At 33.2% G+C, this 24,502-nt stretch overlaps 1 protein-coding gene across 1 annotated transcript in view; it reads left to right on the top strand.

Annotated features, from left to right (window-relative positions):
- The window catches only part of para (paralytic), a 100,010-nt gene that overhangs the window by 14,340 nt on the left and 61,168 nt on the right, over window positions 1-24,502 (top strand). The window contains exons 5-12 of the mRNA XM_067779276.1: window positions 2,022-2,054; window positions 8,629-8,784; window positions 10,285-10,490; window positions 15,464-15,592; window positions 19,494-19,585; window positions 19,700-19,976; window positions 20,062-20,371; window positions 21,032-21,337. Of these exons, the coding sequence (XP_067635377.1) occupies window positions 2,022-2,054; window positions 8,629-8,784; window positions 10,285-10,490; window positions 15,464-15,592; window positions 19,494-19,585; window positions 19,700-19,976; window positions 20,062-20,371; window positions 21,032-21,337 (1,509 nt within the window). The remainder of the gene's footprint in view (window positions 1-2,021; window positions 2,055-8,628; window positions 8,785-10,284; window positions 10,491-15,463; window positions 15,593-19,493; window positions 19,586-19,699; window positions 19,977-20,061; window positions 20,372-21,031; window positions 21,338-24,502) is intronic.

Consider the following 24,502-nt stretch of genomic DNA (forward strand, 5'->3'; position numbering starts at 1 on the left):
TATAATTATCCTGTCTTATCATTTTATCAATTCAAGCACAAAATACCTACATTTTTCTACATTTCTAACGCTTGCATTCAATTAAAATGTCCTGGTATATTTATCAAGTGCTGTGTATTTGTGTATGTGACTAAATATGTGTAAATTATCTATCTGGATGTTTGATGAAATCTTTTTGCTTAAGGTATATAACTATCTCATAGCAGTGCAGTAATTTTGATTGTGCCATCTTCCCCAATCTGCTTAACAAATAATATCCGGATGTGAACTTTTACAGATACTAACCCAAATGTTCTAACCTTTCCTTTGTGTACTGTAATAAATTTAAAGACCCATTTATTAAATTCTATTAACATTAAACACAGATTATATTAACGTCTGCATATGCATAAGGAATGTAACGGAGTATACCGGAACCTTAATGGGAATCGGAGTTCGCGTATTTCCTTTAGAAGAAATGTCGAGCAGCATGCAAGTGACACATATCTAGTAAACAGAACATGATGACAAATAAAGTTACGTTTAAATATATTTGGTAATCGGCAACTTCACACTTAGCGGAGAAACGTAGTAAAACAATAATTTAAAAATATTTTCGATTGTGCTGAATCAAATAAAAAGAAAAATTTTTAGAGGGAACACATACTTGCGTAAACTTTATATATTTTTCGTTAAACCTGTCGATTTTAAATTTCCTTAAACTGGCCGCGTCAAGTTAAAATGTCCATTATATGAACTTTGTCAAAAAGGACCGTCTCTAGGATCCTTAAAGTTTCTTTAAAATGAACATATGAATGCTATCGTTCTTGAATCGAGCTTGAAACTTGGCATCCCTAGTACATATGCACACAAACATTTTACATACATTTTCATTAAAGTATAAATTAAAATTTTTATATTGTAAATTTATGTTTTCCGTAACATTCTCATGGTTGTTCTATTTAAGCCCAATTCAAAAAAAAACATCTACTTAACTGGCTTAAAATGTGTTGGTTTATGTTTGTAACTCATTGTACTTTTTGTTGTATAAATTTGTGCTTTTAAATATTGGCTTCTTTAAAATCTCATGCTTATTTTTTATTCCTGTGCAAAAGAGATATTTTCGATCGCCTAGCAAAATATGACAATTTGAAAGTTTAAAAAAATCATATAAAATAAGCAACGGGAAATTTCTGAATATTTTATAATACGAGTTGAGAAACCTTGTTCTGTGAAAGCATACATTTGAATAAACTTTTGTTTGAAATTTTTTCATTTCACCACTTCACAGAACTACATAGAATATCCTCCCATAACTAAAGAGCAAATATATTCACTTTTTTGTGAAGATTAAATTAAAAAGAATGTATGGCAATGATGATACTAATATCTTTTTTGCATATTACTTTTTATCAGAATATTTAAATTTTTTATTTGTATTCCCATTGTTGTCAACATTTATCGTATATATCAATAAACATACTCTCACCTTCATATCTGTACACAATTTTGTTTAAGACAGCAACACCGAAATAACATAAAAAGTCATGAAAATTCAATAAACTTTCTTAAGAGCTTGTCACAGTCCTTTGTACGACATTTACCCATTAAGCATCTACGTGATTTACTGTAGTTCACATTTCTTGTGAGTCTAATTAAACGTTCATACAAAAACCTTGTAACGTCAAGCCTTTATTAGATTAGTAAAATTATAATAATTAAAAAGAGGTTCTGGTGCAAGCTATACATATCATTTTTTCTTATTTCTCTCTTTTTCTCTATCTTTTCTTCCTAAAACAAAACGAACGAAACTTTTCCTATTTTTATCTCTTTTCTGCTTTTCGTGGTACAATTTTATCTGTATTTTGGTTAATCTTCGCCGAATAAAAAAACAACGTGGCAATGTTTATCTATTGTCGATTTTTCATGTTTCTGTTTTTTTTTTTTTTGGATTAATAATTTTTCACTTTTACATATGAATCGTTATTAACTACCAATAATCAATATCATTGAAAAAAAAAATCGGTTAAATCTTCATTCAGCCGCAATATGGTCGCAAGAAAAAACAAAAAGAAGTAAGACTTTTCGCGTAACGAAACGACCATAAATTCAATGCGCTTCTTTTTCTACTTAAATACTTTTTTAGAATTTTAAGCACTTTGGTATCTTCTTAAATTAGCTTATATTTACTTTTATGACTGACGATTTTTAAATAACAAATAAATTTTGTTATATAGGGAGCTTAATCAACCTCAACCCGTAAGGATCATATCGGCCTATCCTAGCGTTAAAATATCTTAACTTGCAAATTTTGCTAAAAAACGCATTTTGGGCATTCTGTTTATTTTTTTATAATTCATAAAGGACTTAATTCGGTAAACCATTTTATCGAAGATATTTGAATCTTAAAAAAAGGACTATACTGATGTATGTTCTTTACGAATTGTGAAAGAACATTAAAACTTTGTATCTCTAAATCTGTTTTAAGATACGACTTTATTAACGATTTCGCTGAGATTCGAAATTTTTAACAGAATCTACAAGATAATACCATTTTGGCAAAACCCCTGCTAAATTTTTCACTAGGATAGGCTAATATTAACTGTATTTGTTTACCATTTGAAGGATGTTTTATAAGGGAGGAATACATACATATGTACATACTTAGTAATGTATAAATTTAATTGTGTGCACAGGGATAAAAGTACATACACATCACATACATAGTGATTATTGGTTTTGTTCAAAACATATCTACATATGTACATACATTCTATACTTTTATTAATTACTTTGCCCTCAAGCATGCCTCTCTATATTATACGATTGGCTTATTTTTATTAATTTCTTGTGCTATATATGCTCGTAAATATTTTGTATGCAATTTAAAAATATGTAAAACTAATGAAATGTAGTCCTCTTCTCAGTATAGGTACACTTTATTTAACATTGATTGTTCTATGTCAGGGGTCGGCAAACTCAGCAAAAAATAGTAACCGAAAACTATATTAATGAAGTTTAAATCTTGAAATATGGTAATCTTTTTTGACTAATCAAATGTTCGTCGTCTTTCACTCCCATCCATTAGCACGGTAGTAATGCTGAAATATATGACGCTTAAACTTGGTTCTTCCTTCTTAAACGTTTACGATCCCTACTATATGCTATGCGAAAACTCCGAGCAGCATGCATTAACTTCGAAAATAATCAAGTTTTAAGTACGATTTACGAGGATTTACGAGGCGGCCACCGTGGTGTGATGGTAGCGTGCTCCGCCTACCACACCGTATGCCCTGGGTTCACACCCCGGGCAAAGCAACATCAAAATTTTATAAAAAGGTTTTTCAATTAGAAGAAAATTTGTCTAAGCGACGTCGCCCCTGGGCAGTGTTTGGCAAGAGTTCCGAGTGTATTTCTGCCATGAAAAGCTCTCAGTGAAAACTCATCTGCTTTGCAGATGCCGTTCGGAGTCGGCATAAAACATGTAGGCCCCGTCCGGCCAATTCAATTTGTAGGGAAAATCAAGAGGAGCACGACGCAAATTGGAAGAGAAGCTCGGCCTTAGATCTCTTCGGAGGTTATCGTGCCTTACATTTATTTATTTTTTTTTTTTAACTACAATTTGCCGCAGTTTCATGTTTATATATTCATGTTTCTGATAAGAGGTCTACGATATGTAAATGTCTCCGCAATTTCTTTAAATGTTTGCCTTTCAATGTTCGATGTTATTAAATAAATATTATTAGAGCAAATCATTCAGCTTCGTCCTAACCATGGGCACCTTGAAAAAAAAATCTTTTTTTTCATACAATTTTACGAGGCGTTTAAGAGTTTTCATGGATGGAGTTCTCTCTGCTGTACAGTTTTATTTTATTTTATAAAAAACATTAATTACAAATTTTAACTAATAAATGCATGCCTCACATAATTATATTTACTTCATTTATGTACTTTTATACTATTATATTTTTGTATGCTTCTTTATACATATGCATATGTATGTATGTAAATCTTCATATCAAATATTCATGCATTTAAGACTTATTATTTGATGAACCGTAGCTCATGGACTGTTTTATTTTTGTAACTTACTTCCTGCGAATATTACAATTGCATCACTACTAGTAGCTGGAGTCTTAATCTGGCGAGTGCGTGTGATGCTAAAATGCGGTGCTTTGTAAGAGCGTCCATTATAAGCTTACAGTCCGCTCTTTTGTAAAACTTACTTAGTTAACCAAATGTCACACCACTTCCACGCCTTCTTCGATAGCCCAACGGTCTTTTGGATACAATCTGTGGCCATTCATTGAGATGTAAATAAAAATCGGTTTGTGTTTTCTTTTCTGCTTCGCGTCAGAATCAATCTGACGTGCTAGGCATTACTGCGCCTTTTACTTTGTGTCACCCACCATATTCTTCATTCAGGCTCTATAGGTGGGTATTCATGTATTCGATAGTTGCGATGAAGTTGAATTTCTATTACAGATCGTGCAATATTGTTTCAATAATCGTTCCATTAAGACTTTCATAAGCAGATCATTTTGTGTCCATATCTTATTACCTGTTTTATCACTAATTTTTGCTTATCGAAATCCTTTATACTCTCCTTCCACCACTTTCTCGTCATATTTCATATCTCATTTCGCATTTTCTACCTTTTTCTCTACCTCTCCTTCTCTTTGCCTTCCTCTCCCTTTCATTTAACTTTTTCTTGTAATTTTCTTTACATTTCACTTTCTTTTGCCTTTCGCTCTTCCCCTTTACGACTCACTATCCATTTATTACTACCTCGTCCTCCTATTATCCCATAATACAACCTCTTCCTTTGGTACTACCTCTAGCTCTTCTCCTACCTCTACCTTCATCTCTACCTGTTAGCATTTTTAGGTGACCCGGATACAAGTATAATTCTACTTCATAGTCAGGTGTCAGATTTACTAAAACAATTTATACGATTGAATCCAACCTTTCGCTATAAGGACCGATAAAGCGCAAATTAAATGGGGCTACACTGAAAAACAAACAGGCCCTCATTCTCAACCATGATGAGTCGCCACAGGTTTATGTCGATAATTGCACGTGAACCATGTTCTAAATGCCAAATACCCGAAAATCGCAGTTGAGGAAAGCAATCTCTCTAGGCGGACTCGCGTCTATTTGGCGCACTGGCGATCTGGATACTGTAATATGTTAAACTGTCACGTATCCAGCATCAACCTCGACTTACCCAATGTAGGTCTCGCATGTAACGTACCCCCACATGACACAAACCAACTTTTCAATTATAATGTGGAACCAACGCCTCTGACATCCTTACCAACCTGTTGAAACCGCAAATTTCCTTGTACTCCCGTCGAAGGATGTGGATGGCAATTTGTGAATGATCGCATCTATTTAATTAGGGGAAGCACTGCTAAAACAACAACAACAACAACAACAACGAAGAAACACACTTCATTTTATATAGTTAATATCGATATATATTGTTTGGTAATTTTCATTAGTGTCTTGGTCGGTTCATAGTACTACTAAAATAGTTGCACATTTCATTCTAATTTCGAATTTAAGAGTTATGATGTTTAGGCATCCATATTGATATATTTTCAATTTAAGTTCCTTTACATACAATAACAAACATGCACATTTAAACATATACCTTAGTCATAAGGAATATATCAGTTAGATCTGTATTAATCAGAAACAAAAACAAACTAAAATAATTAAAAAAAAAACCCTAAAGACTTGAAATCTTTTAAGACCTTTAAATTGTTGAGATTACGTAACAAAATCAAAGTTACATATTTGATATAGAGCAGGAAGATTTAATTGAAGTGTATTATTGTATTGATGAGGATAGGGAACAATTTTCTTTTGACCATACTAAGCAGATGTTTGATGATTTGCTGTTGGACTGCACATTTTCACCTGGAATGGAGGCATATGTGACGTACATATCGCTACTTTAACTCCCAAGGGCAAGAATCGACAAAATTTTTTGAGACTGCCTGTTTCACATTGTTCATATTGAATGTGAAAATAAAACGTTTTTTGCTTTTTCTGTAAATTTTGAAATTTGTTGGTTATGGCCTTTGTGAATAAAGGAAACGATTTGTAAATGTATATTAGGGCGTTTCAAAGAATTGTTTTGTGTTTCTTCTCGGAATTACACTCAAAAGTTTTGTTTTGGTAAAAATTTATTCTCTAAATAATGGACCTCTCAAATTAACACTGAGGCGTTCCGCATCGCTTTAACTTTTCCATAAAAACTACCTATATTTGAACATTTTTATTTACATTTCCTGACATGTATTACCCAGTAAGATAATACAGTTAATAAATCGAATAGTAACAAAAATACAACATACGAATCTCAATATGTGGAATGAAGTTTCATCATATTTTAAGGCCTATTTTGGCATCTAAACAAAACTTTTCAACATTGTTCCGCAGAAAAAGCAAAAAAAAATTAAAAATCTGTGAAGTGCTCTAATATGTACATACATAAATGTCCATTAATTTGGCGAATGTTGCATTCACCAACAATCCACATTTACTCGCACTTCATTTTCTTCGTATTATAAATTTGCAAATTATTGAATATAATATTTCCATACAAAGCAAAGTGTGTAAAGTCAGTAAGTACAAGGTAACTTTCAAATTCCAATGCTGCCTATGTTTGTCATTATTTGTAGTGAATTTCATTGCATTATTGTTCAATTTTTTATTATTTTCATAAAGTGAAATAACATATACATAGATTCTACATATATTTCCCCTTTAGATACAATGTTCATTCCACAGTCCATAAACTCTTTTATTGCACCTACCTGCATTTGTAGAAAAACTTAATTTTAGTTAGCGTACGATATAGCAATCAAATTGTTATTTTGCCTATATAAGACCTATTGCGCATCAGAAAATATTACATATATATATTATACATATTTGATATATTCTATTGGGCATACAAATATAATATGATCGTCGTCGTATTCATATACAAAGGCGCGATCGGTGGCCTCTATCGATTTATTTTCGGTAGCGTCTATGCATTTTATCTGTATGTGAGATCTTGCTATAGGCGAGAGTAACAAAAAATTCGTATGACATTCCAACTTATTCGATAGACATCTCAACGTTTAAAAATAAAAATAAACTTACGGTAAAAAAAAGCCGAAGAAATTTGTTTCCCTGATACGACGTTTCTACAGTTACTACAGCTGCGTAAGGTAACTTTTTAGTAATTGTGGTTAACATCGATAATTCCTTAACTCATTACGTGATATCTTAAGGGGAGAAAGTGGGGAAAGTCCCTAGTAGTTTTCCTGAAATCAACTATACTTCATATAAGTAATAGCAATTTTCGTCGGCTTTTTTTACCGTAAGTATCCGTATCGACTGTTGACTAGAATATCACATTACCACGAATTCGGTTGAAAATCCCTCTACCTCCGAGTTTGTTTCAAAAGTAGCTGGGACGTTTATGAAAATAATTATGAGAAAGCGAATGATAGAGCGGTTTTCAAGAAATATCTGAAATACTTAGGGTGTTTTTCAAAAATATTCTCAAAAAAGGCGTTCTTGAAATGACTGACGAGATAAGTTGATATTCAACTCAGCCGTCGATGTATATTTATAGAAAGTTTTCCGCACTAATCAGAGCAACTGCATAGATTAAACTTCAGATGTTTTGAAATTTCGTTTTATTGCACTTTTTAGATTTTCAAGACTCCCAATAAATTTGTTTCCGAAATTCCAACATATGAGAAAAACTAAGCACTAATACTACGTTTGCACCAAACCCAAACTCCGTGTTTGCCAGTTTCGTAAGACTGTTAAAACATGTCTAAAAATATCGCGAAAGCTATCGAAAAACGCGTTTTAACTTCGGTATCAATAATGCGAAAGCAAAAATCAAAAGATGCATTTCTGCAAAGAGATATTTTGCATAAAAGAGTTGGAAAACACGGAGTTTGGGTTTGGTCGAAACGTAGCATAAGTTAACTTAAACTTATAATTCTTACTTTGGACATTTTTCTCACATTAAATTTAGTCTATTTAGGAACTTTAAAACAATTTCATTTGACAGACTAGCTGGAACTTGTTTTCATAACAGCTTTCTTTATTTTAACAAACATATGTAAAGATTCCATATTAAAAAATCGTAAAATCGTAAAAAAAACTTTATAATTGTGCTATTTCCTACTTACTATTGAAGGTTTTTCGTTTTTTTTTTTCTTCGCACAACTTTTCCTGCTTCAGCTTTTTTATACGAATAACAATTTACAAACATACAAATAAAATTAACTTTAATTAAGTTGGTTCTGTTAGTAAAACACGCTTTTATCAATCACAAAATTTGGCCAACAAAATTTTTTATTTCAAGTTAAAATTATAAGAGGGAATAAGTAAAAGGAATTCGATAAAAAATTGTTTGGCGCTTGATTTAATTTTAACAAAACACACAACTTTGAATTATCTCAATAAGATTTAGCTACACTTACGCTAGTATATTTATGTATTATTTCAATTCAGTGCTAAAAATGTATTGCCTATACCACTTGGAGAATTATTGATAACCACAAATTTTGCATATGTTTTCGTATTGTTCATCATCTACTTCATATTATATATAACGGAAACACATAGATGCGATACGATGACGAGGACGAGGATGAAGGTCCACAACCGGATCCTACACTTGAACAGGGCGTGCCAATACCTGTTCGACTGCAGGGCAGCTTCCCGCCGGAACTGGCCTCCACCCCTCTCGAAGATATTGATCCATACTATAGTAATGTACTGGTAAGCAATTGAGTCTAATGTAAGTGGGTTTGTGCCGGGTGTCCGATACGTATTCGGATGCCGATTGGTCTTAATATCTCAAAATTTTTCTAAGGTTGGAAGCTTTAGAAAAAATTTAAAAAATTTAAATTAATAATTTTAATATTTTGCACACAAAAAGTAGCGTCGATGCGAATATTTAAAGATTGCGCTCGAGAAAGTTCTCATCAATATTTAAACCAATATCTTCACACCAATTAACACAATTTAGAAAATTTTTTTAGAGTACGATTGGAAATACCTGCCAAGAATTCACCATGTTTACATGTTCCCTCTTGATGCTTTTATCTAAATAAAAGGTTAAAGTGGCAGCCCGAGGGTAGAAACAGTGAAAAAACAATAAAACATAAATATTACCGTTTTTTTTTTCAGAAGAAAACTAGCGCAGATGGCGACATTTTTCCCTCAGACCAAGCGAGGAGGCTGGTGCCAAGACATTCAAGGTGACAAGAGTTCCAGATGAACTTTTCGCCAACCACGCGAACCCCAAACAATGTGTCAAAAACTAAGCACTAAGTATTTTTTTTTAAAGCTCTATCTTGATCGAGAAACCTTTTCTGTCTTTTCAAAGCGTCAAGGTAAAAATTTTACATCGAAGACTCTCTCGAAAATATAAGCCATAAGTTTACGCAAAGAATACAGCCAAAGTTTCTTCCGAAATCGATCTTGCGGCAGAAAATCAGGAAGTGTGGGCAAAGGAGAAGAATTGCGGAAACCACAGAATCCACAAACTCCTAGACTGATTGAGATGTGAATGATGCTTTTTCTAAGACAGTCCAAGGTTTCTACTTTTTTAAGGCTGGGCTTTTGTCTTTGCTTTTACAAAAACAAATTGTCTTAAAAGGTTACTCAAAAGTATATGCGCTTTTGAAGCATCAAAAAGCAAATACGCCAAACTGTAGCTGCTCTGCCAAATTGAAAGATACTGGGCAATGTTCAAAATCAAACTTGACGTATATGAAAAGGTAGCCAAGATCGCTAAACATTTTCTGAAAAGTGGGATTTAGCAGTTTGCAAAGCTCTTAGAAAGTATCATAGAGTCCTTAATAGAGGCGATGGAAGAATTGTTTCCATTTTTTCTAAGATACAAACTATGGAACAAATTTAAAGACATTAAAAACGGTAAAAAAAGAGGGGTGAAGTATTGGTTAAAACACGAAAAGGCCCACCACTTCACGACGTATCTCGAAATTTGTAAGTGACAATCTTTTCGAATGCAGCTTTCAATATTCGACACATCTTTTTGTATCTTGGCATAAACCGAGTGTTATATCTCCAAAAGATGCATTCATGAAATAAAGCTTCGTGAAGAAATATCGTATGTCATGCTGCCCTCTAAAATTGTGGTCCTTAATCTACTTGAACCCGGCACAACCCTGAATTGGTGTATGTATTTAAAACTGTTCTCATTTTATGTGATAGTTATTTCATGAAACAAACTTTTTCACATTTTCTTTGCAGACGTTTGTAGTTGTAAGTAAAGGCAAGGATATTTTTCGCTTTTCAGCATCCAAAGCAATGTGGTTGCTCGATCCATTTAATCCAATACGGCGCGTAGCTATTTATATTTTAGTACATCCGTTATTTTCGTTATTTATAATTACAACTATTCTGGTTAACTGTATTCTGATGATCATGCCGACAACGCCAACAGTTGAGTCCACTGAGTAAGTATAAGAAGTATCTGAACTAATAATCCATATACACGAACGTTTATAATATTCGATATTATCTTAAAAGAGATTTATGCAGCTATATGAAAAATAACGTTTTTTTTATATCTGTGTATGTGTGTATGGTCATAAACATACATGCACACATACTAAGTTGTAGGCATATATTCATTTTAAAATGTACATAAATTCCCTAAATATTTTGTAATATTTTAATTCAAAACAAAAAATGAAAAATGCACCGATTTTAATAAGTAGAAATAGAAAACTGTAACAAAACATATACTTAATGTATTAAAATATTTAAACTAGAATATATAGTTTGGGATGTCCGTTATGTTTGTTAATTTTTTGGGAAACGTCCTCCTAATTTTTAGTTTAAGACTCAAAAAACATTATCAAGTAGTTTAGTGGTGCCGCAAGGACGAAATATTTTCCTTATAAAACTGTACTGACTTTAGAAACCTTTTACAAAAAAATGTTTTTTTATGATCGAAAAGAAGAGAAGAATGTATAAATCCTTATTGTGGTAAACGAACATTTTCAAGGAATTTATTTTTTTTTTTTGGAAAAAATTCAAAATTCTTTGCAAATTATGTATGCAAATATATCGTCTTGGCGGCTATAACCAATTAACTGAACTGGAACGTACGTACGCTGGAACGCGTATAGTATGGCCATAAATATCGCATTGATATATGCAATTTTCATACTTTCTCATAAACATTACTTAACTTTTCACGAAGCACACAGGAATACTTTTTGGTCCCTTCAACAGAACCTTATTGGTAGTAAACAACGGACTTATTGCAAGCCTTGTTAACGTGCTTCGTCTTATGCTGAACTCATGAAAGCTTACAAACCCCTTGCAGAGCTCGTAAACCATGTAAACCTTACAAACTTTAGCTCGAATCATTTGCGAGGTTTCCATGGTGATGAGGCAATTTCGAGTTTTGGTGAGCTGCGTTGTTTTATCAGTGTGGATAATAGCTCCTTGTTTATACCAATTTATTGTTATAGACATTAGAAAAAGTTACAAAACTACACACGGCTATAGTTCCCAGGACATGCTTCTGAGTTCAGGTTCATGTGCCGGTGGTGAAGAATTGGTTATTCAGAAGCATTCACGAGCAACTGTCTAGTTTTGTAATTTTTCTCTCATATCATTAACAACAAATTTATATAAGCAATGAGCTTTGCACCAAATCAAGTATACTAAAAATATTTAAACAATGGCAGACAGCCGAATCATTTAAATAAATAGTACAATAAATCCAAACAGTTCTATTGAATGGGCCAAAAAGTATTCCGCATTTTTTGGTTTTCACATACCAAACTAAAAGTGTTAAATCAACAATGAGAAATTTGAAAAAAAACAACTTTGCGTGCAGCGAGTAGTCCTATAGCTGAGTGTAGAGACTTCTACATCAGGTTGTTTTCAGGTACTGAGGTTTTTAGTTTTGGTTTCTTGAATCGCCCAAAAATTTCCTCAAAGTCATTTAATTTTCCACTCTAAGTAGATTCCCTCTAAAAAACATCCAGTAGTGTGCATGATTTCTAATTTTATTGAGAATTTCGAGGCCTCAAGAAACCCTTATAAGCTTTTAAGAAAAATTTATAAGTTTGAATTGGATTATGTAAATATAAATATAGAATTAGAGCGGAATTGGTAGCCACCTATATTTAAAAAAAAAAGTAATCACTTGTTTGCTGTTTCCTGTTGAATTTTTTTGAATATTTATCAGAATATTGGTTATACATATATATTAACTACCTTAGTAGATAGAGAAGGTGGCTCTAGTGCAGAGGGCGTTAGCTCAAAAACCGACGGACAACGCTTTTCTTTTTAACTGGGACTACTCTGAAGCCCAGTTTGAAGTTTTCAAAAAGAATATCGGAACCTCCTATAAATATAGGGACAGTTATGTTGCGTAAAGCATTATCATATTTTATTCAAAGAAAAGTTTTCTTATCAAATATATATAGAACCCCTTTTGATAAACTTCCTTAGCTAGGTATCGACAAACATATCGCACACTTAGATCAATAGGGATATAACTAAAAAATCTGAAATTTTGAAATTAGGAGTACCTCCGGGCTGCAGTTCAATACCTACCGATTTGTATAATCGATTGGCTAAAACATCCACTAATCGGCGTGGAAAGGCTTTGTAAAGAAGATAAATTTCATTGGCTCATATCGAAGAGACAGTCGGTTTTTCGCGTTTTCTGGACATTGTGATTTTGTGAGTTGATCGCTGTTTTGATCTAGGTGTGCGATATATTCATATAATACCTACTTATGAGGAGAAGAGTTTCCAAGCAAGTAATGTTTTTCATACTACGCTTATCTTAAAAACGTATTGAATAACATTTGTTTTAGTGTATAAATTGTTAGCAGTAAAGTATTAAATATAAAATCTAAGAAAGTAGTCAGTTTTGATTTGTTATGTCATCTTTTTTATGTTATGCATACGTAATTAGTATATAGAACATATAACACGCGATAACGTTTCATAGAAAACTAGAATAGCGTTTTAAGTAGTTATTATAATTGTATTAATTTTAGTAAGGTAAAGTGAAATGATTCACACTTATAAGTAAACAATGATTAATTGAAGTAGTATATCGAAAAAAAATTTAGCTGTGTTTTACATTGTACGTTTATATGATTATTTTTTTGGTGTAATACTGTAAAATTTCAATATATATTCAACAGTCATAAAATTTTACATAAAATGAGCAAAATTTGCTAGATTTGCAATAAAAATCTTTAGATCAAAACAGTGCCATAAAAGTTGGGAAATATCAACTGGCGGTTGAAAGCAATAAGGTTCGTCTAATAAAATTCGCCACAGATGTTTGTGTTTGAAGTTTCCCACGGGTTGCAATATACATATGTTGTGATTAAAATCTTTTCGATATTATTGCTCAAAAAGGTTTAACACTGTTGGAAATGGATTTGTACAGAACCAAGTTTTTTTCACAAACAATTTTTTCAACATTTATTAGAAATCTAGACCATATCAATAAACATCGGGCTGCACACCACCCGGGCGTATGAGTAAAATTTTCTTTTCCTTTAATCAAAACTTAGACCAGAAGCATGCATTTCGACTTTGAAATTTGTTGATGTTTTCGATTCCTTATTGCCTCCAACTCATTCATTATCAATGCTTGGACATTTAGTGTAATGGAAAGAATTAATTGATTAGTTACAATCCATCCAACTAAGTTTTGAATTAATTAAAAAAAATATATCATGCATTGTACATATAAAAATCTTTTGTAATGCCATTTAGGTTTATCAATAATTAAGTAGGTTACCAATAAAAAGAAATAAGTATGCATTGCTATAGTCCAACACAGTTGTAAATAGTGTAAAATTGTGGATAATTACATCGTTAACTTAATTACATTATAATCATGTTATTGTTAATTGCAAATATGAGGGGATGGAACACACCAGAAAATAATATTTATGTGAGTAATTTTTACTAATAATACTTTAGCAGTAGTGAATTTGTATATAAGATTTACAAAATAAAAGAAGTCATAAAATTGTAATATACCTTTGCATACGCATAGACTAACGTATTAGCTGAATTTATCAAAAAAAAAAAAGGCCTTAGGCTTAGGTTATAATAATTTAACCCTTTATATATTAACTAATTCAACGAATATACAGTTAATGCATCATCAAATTCAAGTAGAAGAAATGGTATATATGTACATTTGTATGTAAGTGCATATATACTACCCGATTTATAGACCTATTCCTGTCTTAAAATAGTAATTACTTAATGTAGAAATAGTATCCACTACCTTTGTAATTCAGCTAAATATATATTTGTAGCAGCGGCGGAAAAGTAACGTCATTTTTTTAGCTGATGTCAATTTTGTCATCGTAGATTTGGTAATGAATGAAAACCCTAGCAGCGTTGAGAAATATGCCAAGGACTCAGCGCAAAGTTATACGATGCTGCTTTACAATGCTCTACAATATTTGAACGCAAAAACGATTATGGGTGCGTTCGAGCTGCAGTTGTTGCAGCAGTGTTACTTTTTATAACAAACCATCACGTTCTTCGGTGTGGCAACGTCACGCGTTCTTTGATTGAAATGTTGAAAATCTATTGAACATTGCTAGCAAATCAAAAGCAGCATACACATTATCAGCTTAAGTATCAGCAATATTTCATCAATTAGCAATACTACTGTTATTATTTAGCGGCTCGACCACACTCTATGTTCATAATTAAGAAAGCAAATGGTTGCTTAACATGATAGTAGAACAACATTGCAATTATTACAGTCTATAAAAGTTGAACATAAACTTCAGAAGCGAACATACCCAGATATAAATAAATAAGTAAAGAAATGCTTAGACTTAAGGGAACTAATTTTCCTGCCAACCGCAGAACACGTCACATCTATCACGGACCCCTCAAGAGTGTAACATCACCGTCGAATAGAATAGCGGTTCGGATAACTATTCTACATTCCTAGTTAGTTGGACCGACGCCATCATCAATCAAGTCAAGGCAATATTGGAAAATTTGTGTATGTATTTATATACCTAGAAGCGTCGTTCTTATTACTGACCAATGGAGATAAAACAGCATAAATATGCAGAAGATTATACAAATGCGAAATAACGGATTCAAATAGCATTTATTTGGCGAATTCAATATTCTTCGATAAAAAAATATATTACATATAGCATATATTACTTATTAAAGAATGTTTCCGTAACTGAAAATCATATTAAGAAAATATCATGCAAATAAACAAAAATTTCAATATTTTTTTTTTTTTTTAATGAATCGATATGTGCGTAATTTTAAGCAAATTATATACCCACTATAACAGTAAAGATATTCTTATTATATTATAATGCTCTTAAACAACAACAGGTGAAAGAGTTGAATATGAAGCTACAAAGAAAATTTAAAAATTCGTTTTTAGGGTGATATTCACCGGAATCTACACATTTGAATCAGCTGTTAAAGTGATGGCACGAGGTTTCATTTTATGCCCGTTTACGTATCTTAGAGATGCATGGAATTGGCTGGACTTCGTAGTAATAGCTTTAGCGTGAGTTTATAAATATAAAATTTTAATAATTTTCAGTTAATATTTCATAGTGTTTGTTTCATTTACTTCGATAACATTTTTATTAATTCATTCATCTAGCTTTGCTTATCTTACGCAGTTTATTTTTTGTTTTCGTGTGTGTATATTAAATACGATATTACATTAATTTCAATTATATACATATTTATAGCTTTTGTTTTTATTACATAATTACTGTATTTCGTACATGTTGCATAAAAAGCTACACTACATACATACATACTCGTATAATAAAATGTTCCCTCTAATATACGCATATACCCACATACATACATACTCATAGCACATAACTAATATAGGGTGCATATTTGCAAGTAGTAAAAATTCGTCTCATTTAATCGAATTTAAAATTATTTACTCCTATATAAATAGCTTAAGTATTCCTTAATTCGAACAAAAGTGATAATTAAAATTAATTAGCAATCAAAATACCTCAATGTAATTAATTCAGTGTGTGAAAAATGTAGAAATATCACTACAAATATGTTCACATATTGTATATGTATTTGTGTACATTATTTACATATTACTTTGATTTAAACTCATATCGACTTGAGTAGATATTTCTATTCTCAGAGTTGTCGTAAAACAACCAAGTAAACCAATAAGTTCATTTACATTACACAAAATAGTAATTACATATGATCATAAATTGGAAAAAGCAAATATTTAAATACAAATTTCTGTGCATTTACCTATCAATCACGCCATACATTAATACCTACATACATATACATAAATATATTAAACATTTCATTATATTCTACACTTACACTCAATTGATAAGCAACATAGTACGTATACACGGCGAAGGGACTTCAATCTACATTTTGAAACGCCATTTAACAGAATAGCATGGCAAATAACAACCTCATTCTTAGGTTGACCTGATTCCTGTCTCACCTCGCTAGCGCAGGATACGAGCACAGAACGTACTTAACCGTTTCTTCGTACTTCTTAGTTTCTCCAATGCTTCTTTGCCATCCAGGACACTTTTGATGAGGTTATTGCCTTAATCGCCGTTTGACATCCAGAACATTTATATTGACGGGATTGCAGCTTAAGCACGCTTCCTCCAGAATTTATTTTGCTTTCTCGTCGGCTAAAATTTCCGCCTGAAAGGCACTTCACTAATCTGGCAGCCTGTAAAATCTGCCTATTTCTGAACCAGCACAGTAAATAGCAGACCCGACCTCTTCCGATAATTTGTAATCATTGGTATACATATATAGAGATATACGCCGCCGCCGCCGCCGATTTTAGTCGTTTTTCGCACGCCGCTGCGGAATGTCAAAAATATCGGCGCGGCGGCGCCGAGGATTATACGATTTCACCAATGAGTTACGCAATTACATCCACTTAGACTGCTTATGATTTCGAGGGCGGCATCCTTGGCCGAATAGTTACTCCCTAACGTTTCAAGGTGTTTCTCTGGTGTAGCTCGGTAGCATAGCGCGACAAAAACATCCGTTAGAAAGTCTTCGGGAAAGTGACGTCGTCGAAGGTACATATGTGTTCGAAGTCGCAGTCCTATAGCTTCTGTGCTGGCATATGGTGTGAGGGACAGGAGGCGTGGTAGCGACTGATGGTCGGGATTGCTACTGTTCGCACATCGGGAATTGTAGCTCCTAATCATCGGGAATTGTAGCTCGGAAAAACTGGATGCGCCCTGTACCACGAGAGGCATGAGTATTAATAGACCATGAATAGCAACCGTAAGTCGCCTTTGTGCGTGACCGCCAAGGAGCCACAAATGATTTAAAGGAATTGTGCTCGCGACGATTATTAGGAGTTAACCCCAGGTGAAACTACGCTTTGCACGAGATATACAGACAAAAGTGTGACCATTTTACGTATCTCTATTTCTTTTTAGCAGACGCAGCAGTACCAATTCCAAAGACCGTGGTTAAGTTCGAAGCCTCCCTGGAGTAAGTGAACGAGGGACAATCCCTTCGCAAAGAGCTACTACTGAGCATTTTTGAATGATCTGCGAGTTTTTGAGGCAAAAACCCCGGATCTTTCCGAAATGCCCAAAACTTTGATTTCCTTAAATACATCCAAATACTTTTTTTTTAAATAGAAAAATCAAGCTTTTTAAAGTAAGAACACCGGCGTATGCCGGCGCGCCGCCCACGCCGCCGCCGCCGGTATATAATAGAGCCTCCGCCGCAGCCGCCAATAAAGTGATCGGCGTAAACCTCTAGTATGTATATACTATGTTCTGCCATTTCCGCAACTTTGCGCTACCCCTCCGGCTTTATTTTGGTCCCAAGATCTCCTCTGGAGCTCAGGCACGGGACCGCTATGGCCATATGGCCTACACTCAAGCTTCTCCGAGGCTTTAAGCCTTGTTGCAGTTACCAAACCGGGACCCTCTAGTAAAGTATGGGTTTGACAATTGCCGTAAACACCCAATGAGAGAGCCTGAGGGACAGGTCCCACGTGTATCCTAGCATTGTTCTTGCATGCATACAGTGCTGCGGAAGCTTTCTTCGTTCTCTCTTCCACATAGAGTTTCCACGACAACTTACTATATTGTAAGATTCCTAGATATTTTGTGCTGTATTTGTCTACGAAATAAGTTCAACGTCTCTAATTCAAAATTCCTATTGAAATCAAAATGACGAAAAATTCCATTTATTCCTGATTGTGTTACCTTCCCTTATGGCAAGAGGTCAGCGAATTTAAGCGAAGATTTATTTATAATAGAGATTTTGTTATTTTCCAGGGTCCCATTTTCGCTCATAACTACTGTCAATCTACATAAACTCTCGTACATGTTAATTTATTATTACACACGCTAAGCTCCCTAAATTTGTACAAAATAAACAGTTTTATGAATATTTTTTATTTGCTTAAACATAACACATACAGTAACACATATTTTTAATAACCAAATATTTGTCTTAATATTTGAGGTAAAAATACTCAATGAGCCTCGTGCACAAATAGCGAACATTTGAGCAGACTCGAGTTTCCGATATCATAACATATCGATACTTTTATTGTTCGATACCGATTTTTTTACCCGATACTTCTATAGCGATATTTTGATGTATCGGCTATCCAAACCTCGGTTTCATATCGAGTTGGACGATTTAATCTGTCGTAGCTGGAAGATTACTGGCGCCTAACAAACAACTTTTCTAAACCATTTTTACAAATGCAAACTTTGTGCTCTGAAAGGCCATCCACCCCTGAAAAGTCTTCGGTGCATCCAGCTTTCAAAAAGCAACACTGTTTCTGGTATAAAGTTTATATCTTGTAAATATGTATATATAGCTGGCTTTAGGTCCGTGTTTTATAATTGAAAAATTAAAAAATACCCTTTGATTCTTCTTTTAAAAGAAGAATCAAAGGGTATTTTTTTTAATTTTTCAATTATAAAACACGGACCTAAAGCCAGCTATATATACATATTTAAAGATAAAAGGTCGCCAAAAAAAAAAAAAAAAAATTCATAGTTTATATCTTGTAATATTAGCATTGATATTTTATGTATCGATTTTTTTTTTAATTCGATACTTTCAGGTATCCGATGATTGTAAAGCGATACTTGAAATAAGTATCGTATCGATACTTTGCTTTCGATATCGTGCCCCCAAAAATATCTTGTTTACTAAAGGGATCGAGACTGATCAAATGTTTGCTTTTAGTGCAAGAGGTGCAATATTTATACGTTTTTCTTACACTTTTTCATAATATATTTGAATATATAAGTGACATTGACACATGCATATGTATATAAATTACCATTGCCGCGATTCATATGTATTAAATGATATTCATTCCTTAAATTATTTAATAAAAAAATATATATTTTATTCCTTCATTTGTGTTTCATATGAATGTTCATCCATAGCTATGTGACTATGGGTATTGACTTAGGTAATCTCGCAGCATTGAGAACGTTTAGGGTATTGCGAGCACTTAAAACTGTAGCCATTGTGCCAGGTAAATATTGAAATATGTTTTTATTTGAGTTAGTTAGATTTACAATTTCTTAAAAATGTTAAAACATAATCAAAAAAATAATGACCATAAATATTAACTGACAATGTTTTTTAGGTTTGAAAACCATTGTCGGTGCGGTTATCGAATCGGTAAAGAATCTTCGTGATGTGATAATTTTAACCATGTTCTCGCTGTCAGTTTTCGCGCTAATGGGGCTACAAATTTACATGGGTGTTCTAACACAAAAGTGCATTAAAAAATTCCCCTTAGACGGTTCATGGGGTAACTTGACCGATGAAAATTGGGACTACCACAATCGTAACAGTTCGAATTGGTATTCAGAAGATGATGGGTATTCGTTTCCACTTTGTGGGAATTCATCTGGTGCAGGGTAAGTTACTTACATTATTGAAGCATATGATAAACAAAATAAATCAATTCCTGTTTTCTACAATGTATATTTACTTATAATTTAGGCAATGTGGCGATGAGTATGTTTGTCTGCAGGGCTTTGGACCGAATCCAAACTATGGGTATACCAGTTTCGATTCATTCGGTTGGGCTTTCCTCTCGGCGTTCCGTCTAATGACACAGGACTTTTGGGAAGATTTGTATCAGCTCGTTCTTAGAGCGGCTGGTCCCTGGCACATGCTGTTTTTTATAGTCATCATCTTCCTAGGTTCATTCTATCTTGTGAATTTGATTTTGGCCATTGTTGCCATGTCTTATGACGAATTACAAAAGAAGGCCGAAGAAGAAGAGGCTGCCGAAGAGGAGGCGATACGTGTAAGTAGTAATGTGCATGTGAGTAAATATTTTCAATTTTAATTTGGCACCGAGCAGCCAGGCTCGAGCAGGCCGGTTAGAGTGGAAATATTTACAAACTCCATTGAGTGTTGATGTGTTTGTTTTGCTGTTATTGTTATAATATTTATTAATGTGTTTAATTATTTACAAATGTACATATGTGTCTGTTTAAATTAAGTGTTAAGGTATCATGATGAAATGAACTGCAACAGTGATGCATATTTTGGAGTCCCAGTGTAACCGTTATACTATATTCATATATTATACTCTAAATAACTACCTACTGCATGTACACGTGTAAAAATTACTACTCGTCCAAACATCGTAAGGGCGATACTAACAAATAACTAACTCAATAAATTAACTTTCAGTTCGTTGTGTTTGTTAACAATTTTACATTAAACAATAATTAATTAATATGCATGACACACCAGGTATACAAATGAACATTAAATCGACCGATAAATACATAACAAATCTAAATATCTTTAAACGTTTGCAATTTCACTGAACTTCGCCAAATGGGACAATTTTTAATCGCTTTGGTGGCTTAAATTTTAATTTGCGTAGCACGTAATTTCACGAGCTCTGTTGCACTCGGTATTTAATTTAATTTTCCTCAATTAATATATCTTTTAGGAAGCGGAAGAAGCGGCAGCAGCGAAAGCTGCCAAATTGGAAGAGAGAGCAAATGCGGCAGCACAGGCAGCCCAAGATGCAGCTGACGCGGCCGAAGCAGCCTTACATCCGGAATTGGCGAAAAGTCCAACTTATTCGTGCATTAGTTATGAGCTTTTTGTGGGCGCAGAAAAAGGCAACGATGACAACAATAAGGAGAAAATGTCGATACGCAGCGTTGAAGTTGTATCGGAGTCGGTGAGCGTTATTCAAAGACAACCAGCACCTACCACAGCACCCGCTACTAAAGTCAGAAAAGTAAGCACGGTAAGTATGCTGCAATTGGCTGGTGCGCTTTTTTTTACTTTTTACGGCTGCCCAATTAAGTATTTACTTCATTTTAGTAATCTGTTAATTCCATTTTATTTTCTAGATTACTTTACAAAAATAGTTTATTGAACTTCATTTATGTTCGTAGTACTGATTGTATGTGTTTTAAGTTATTATTTATAGCCTTGTTTAAACGTTGAAGTTCAATTTTTTGTTTGTTGTTTTCGTTTGTTTTGTTTTAAAGATTGGAACACAAACAGTTTTATGTTGTAGCAAAAGACTCTCTGAACGTTCAATTGTTTTAAAAGATTTTAATTATTTTAATTATTTGGAAATGCTTGAACTTTAGCAGGAATGCCGCCTTTTATGTGTTGTCAAGTTTTTTTACTATACCGAAATAAACAAAAACTTTATTATATTTAAATTATTAAATTTTCAAATCAATTAACGGTAGGATGGGCGGACTTCGACACGACTTTGACTTTTTCAAGCTTGATCACAAGCTTTGTATGACGACTGACGACAAAGAAGGTTTTTAACTATTTTTCATCCACCTAATCAGTAGATAAGAATTTTTGAAGGGAAATATGAAAATATTTCAGGAGCGTTTTCTTATTGCCTGAATACGGTGCTTAACGCAGAAAAAGCCCTTATATAAATAGGACCAATTTCATTTGCAAAATATTTGCAAATTTATCAAACTCGATTTATTATGCTTAAAAATGTATATATGTTCTTGTTGTATGAGTAACATCCCATGAGGAAACGGAGAAAAACTAACTAAAAGTTGATAACCAACGTGCTCTATTATCTGTTCATTTTCCTAGAAAAAAAGCTAACTCGTTTTGTATGGCGATGGCCAGTCAACTAACTAATAGTCTAATAATTTTTTTCGAAATATCGTAACTTAGCCGATTCCCAAGTGCTATATTTAACTGTTATAATAAAATATATAATAATATATATAATAATATATAAATATAATATAAATAATATATAATAAAATAGTGGCGGCCACCGTGGTGTGATGGTAGCGTGCTTCGCCTACCGCACCGTATGGCCTGGGTTCGCACCCCGGGCAAAGCAACATCAAAATTTTAGAAATAAGGTTTTTCAATTAGAAGAAAATTTTTCTAAGCGGGGTCGCCCCTCGGCAGTGTTTGGCAAGCGCTCCGAGTGTATTTCTGTCATGAAAAGCTCTCAGTGAAAACTCATCTGCCTTGCAGATGCCGTTTGGAGTCGGCATAAAACATGTAGGTCCCGTCCGGCCAATTTGTAGGGAAAATCAAGAGGAGCACGACGCAAGTTGGAAGAAAATCTCGGCTTTAGATCTCTTCGGAGGTTATCGCGCCTTACATTTATTTATTTTTTAATAAAATATTCCTTATCTGCGATGCGTTCAAATCCAACCAAAAACAGATGACTTTTATTATGGATGGTTTAAGTTCAAAAAAAATATGCAATGTGGCGTGAAAAGATAGTGAGTTCAGAATTTTGTGTATTTGGTGTTGAAAATCTTGCTATGTATGTATATCAAATGAAAGCTACGAATCGGGAACAACTTTTTTTCGTCTTCAATTTTTTCTCTCTACGGTTTCTGATGTTGCGTATTTTCCATGACTAAGAAAATGATGCTAGACCATTTGTACAAAATCCTGATCTCCCTTAATATTTTTCTTGTATTTCAAACTTTTTTTTGATAAATTGTTTTGACTTGGAAATATTTCGATTAGATTTTTTTTTTAATTTTCCAGTTGCAGTGGTTGGCATGGCAACGCTGCATGACTTTACAACTAGTTAATAGTTGACTTTTTGTAGTCATTTCAAAGTTAGTTACATTCCGGAATCCCGTAAAATAGTCAATCATTAGTTAAATTTTTTAGTAATTAATAATTTTTTTCTGCAAGGATATTTGACTAATTGTCTTTCATTTTAATAAATAGTTTTTGGGATTGTTATGACGGCTCTCTTTATTAAACAACTTAATTATTTATGCTTGTTAATGTATTTGTTGCAAGCTTGAGTCCTCAAATTAATTTAAATATATTTAATTATTATTTAAAGCAATGTTTATTATTACTTTTGTTAAATGCTGCTTTTGAGCCAGGCCAGCTTTTAGTACCTATGATATATATACACACTCTATATGTTTTCCCAATTGTATGATGAAGTTGTTTGAATGTCCTTATCGTCTCTGGTATTACATTTTTATATTTCAAATTTTAAGCGTCTTTCGCAAAAAGGCTATAAAGAAGCAAAATTGAACTCAGAGAAAACTGAAGTTAAATTTTGAATTGGTTTTAACGAAATAAATAACTCTAATGCTGCAGAACAAAAATTGACAAACATTAAGCTATTAAAAGCAGCGTCACATACGCAGTTTTTCATATACATATATGCGTTTAACGCAATCTTACGCATAATGATTAGATTGCGCGAATTTTAATGGAGAATGGCAGATCGAGCGACACTGGCACCATCTTAAAGTAGCTAACTTCCAACTTTTGTTGTAAGCAAAGCATAAAAAGAAGAATTCGACATTTGCTTTGGCTAAGGGTGCTTTCACTCTTTGCAAGTGAAATAATTTTTTCCACTTGATGATACTTTTCTAACATTTTTCACAGTTAGAAACTGCAATTTAATAAATGAATAGAACACATATGTTAGCAAGTATTTTTCTTGTATAGTGAGAATGTTTATAACAGTAATAACAGGCGAAATACACTTAAAATTGCCAAGTCTGAAGTTCCTTTATATTTACAAACACAGCAACTTGTGTGATTGTGGCGATTTTACTGACGTTGAACGCATCGGTATGAAACACTGCATTGTGGATGGACCATAAATGATTTATGGCGGGTCGTTATCATGAACTTAAATCTGGGACATGATTCTTTTCGGAGCTGAAAATAAAATGCCAACTGCTTTTATGACTTGCAATATATAAGAAAGCAGTGAAATATGATTTATAATTTTGAAAGATGTTCTATTTTGGAATGTGAAAATTTGCTGACTACTTTAATGGGCAACAAAATGTTAAATTTACTGCTTTTTTGCCAAAGATGACAGTGTAATTGTGTAGAATTTAAGAATGATTTCTTTTGTTTTTTGCATATGCGAGTCGACATTACACCTAAATTGATTTAGCTTTTCGACTAAAAT

Source organism: Eurosta solidaginis, chromosome 4, assembly GCF_040869045.1.
Source record: "Eurosta solidaginis isolate ZX-2024a chromosome 4, ASM4086904v1, whole genome shotgun sequence".
NCBI lineage: Eukaryota > Metazoa > Arthropoda > Insecta > Diptera > Tephritidae > Eurosta > Eurosta solidaginis.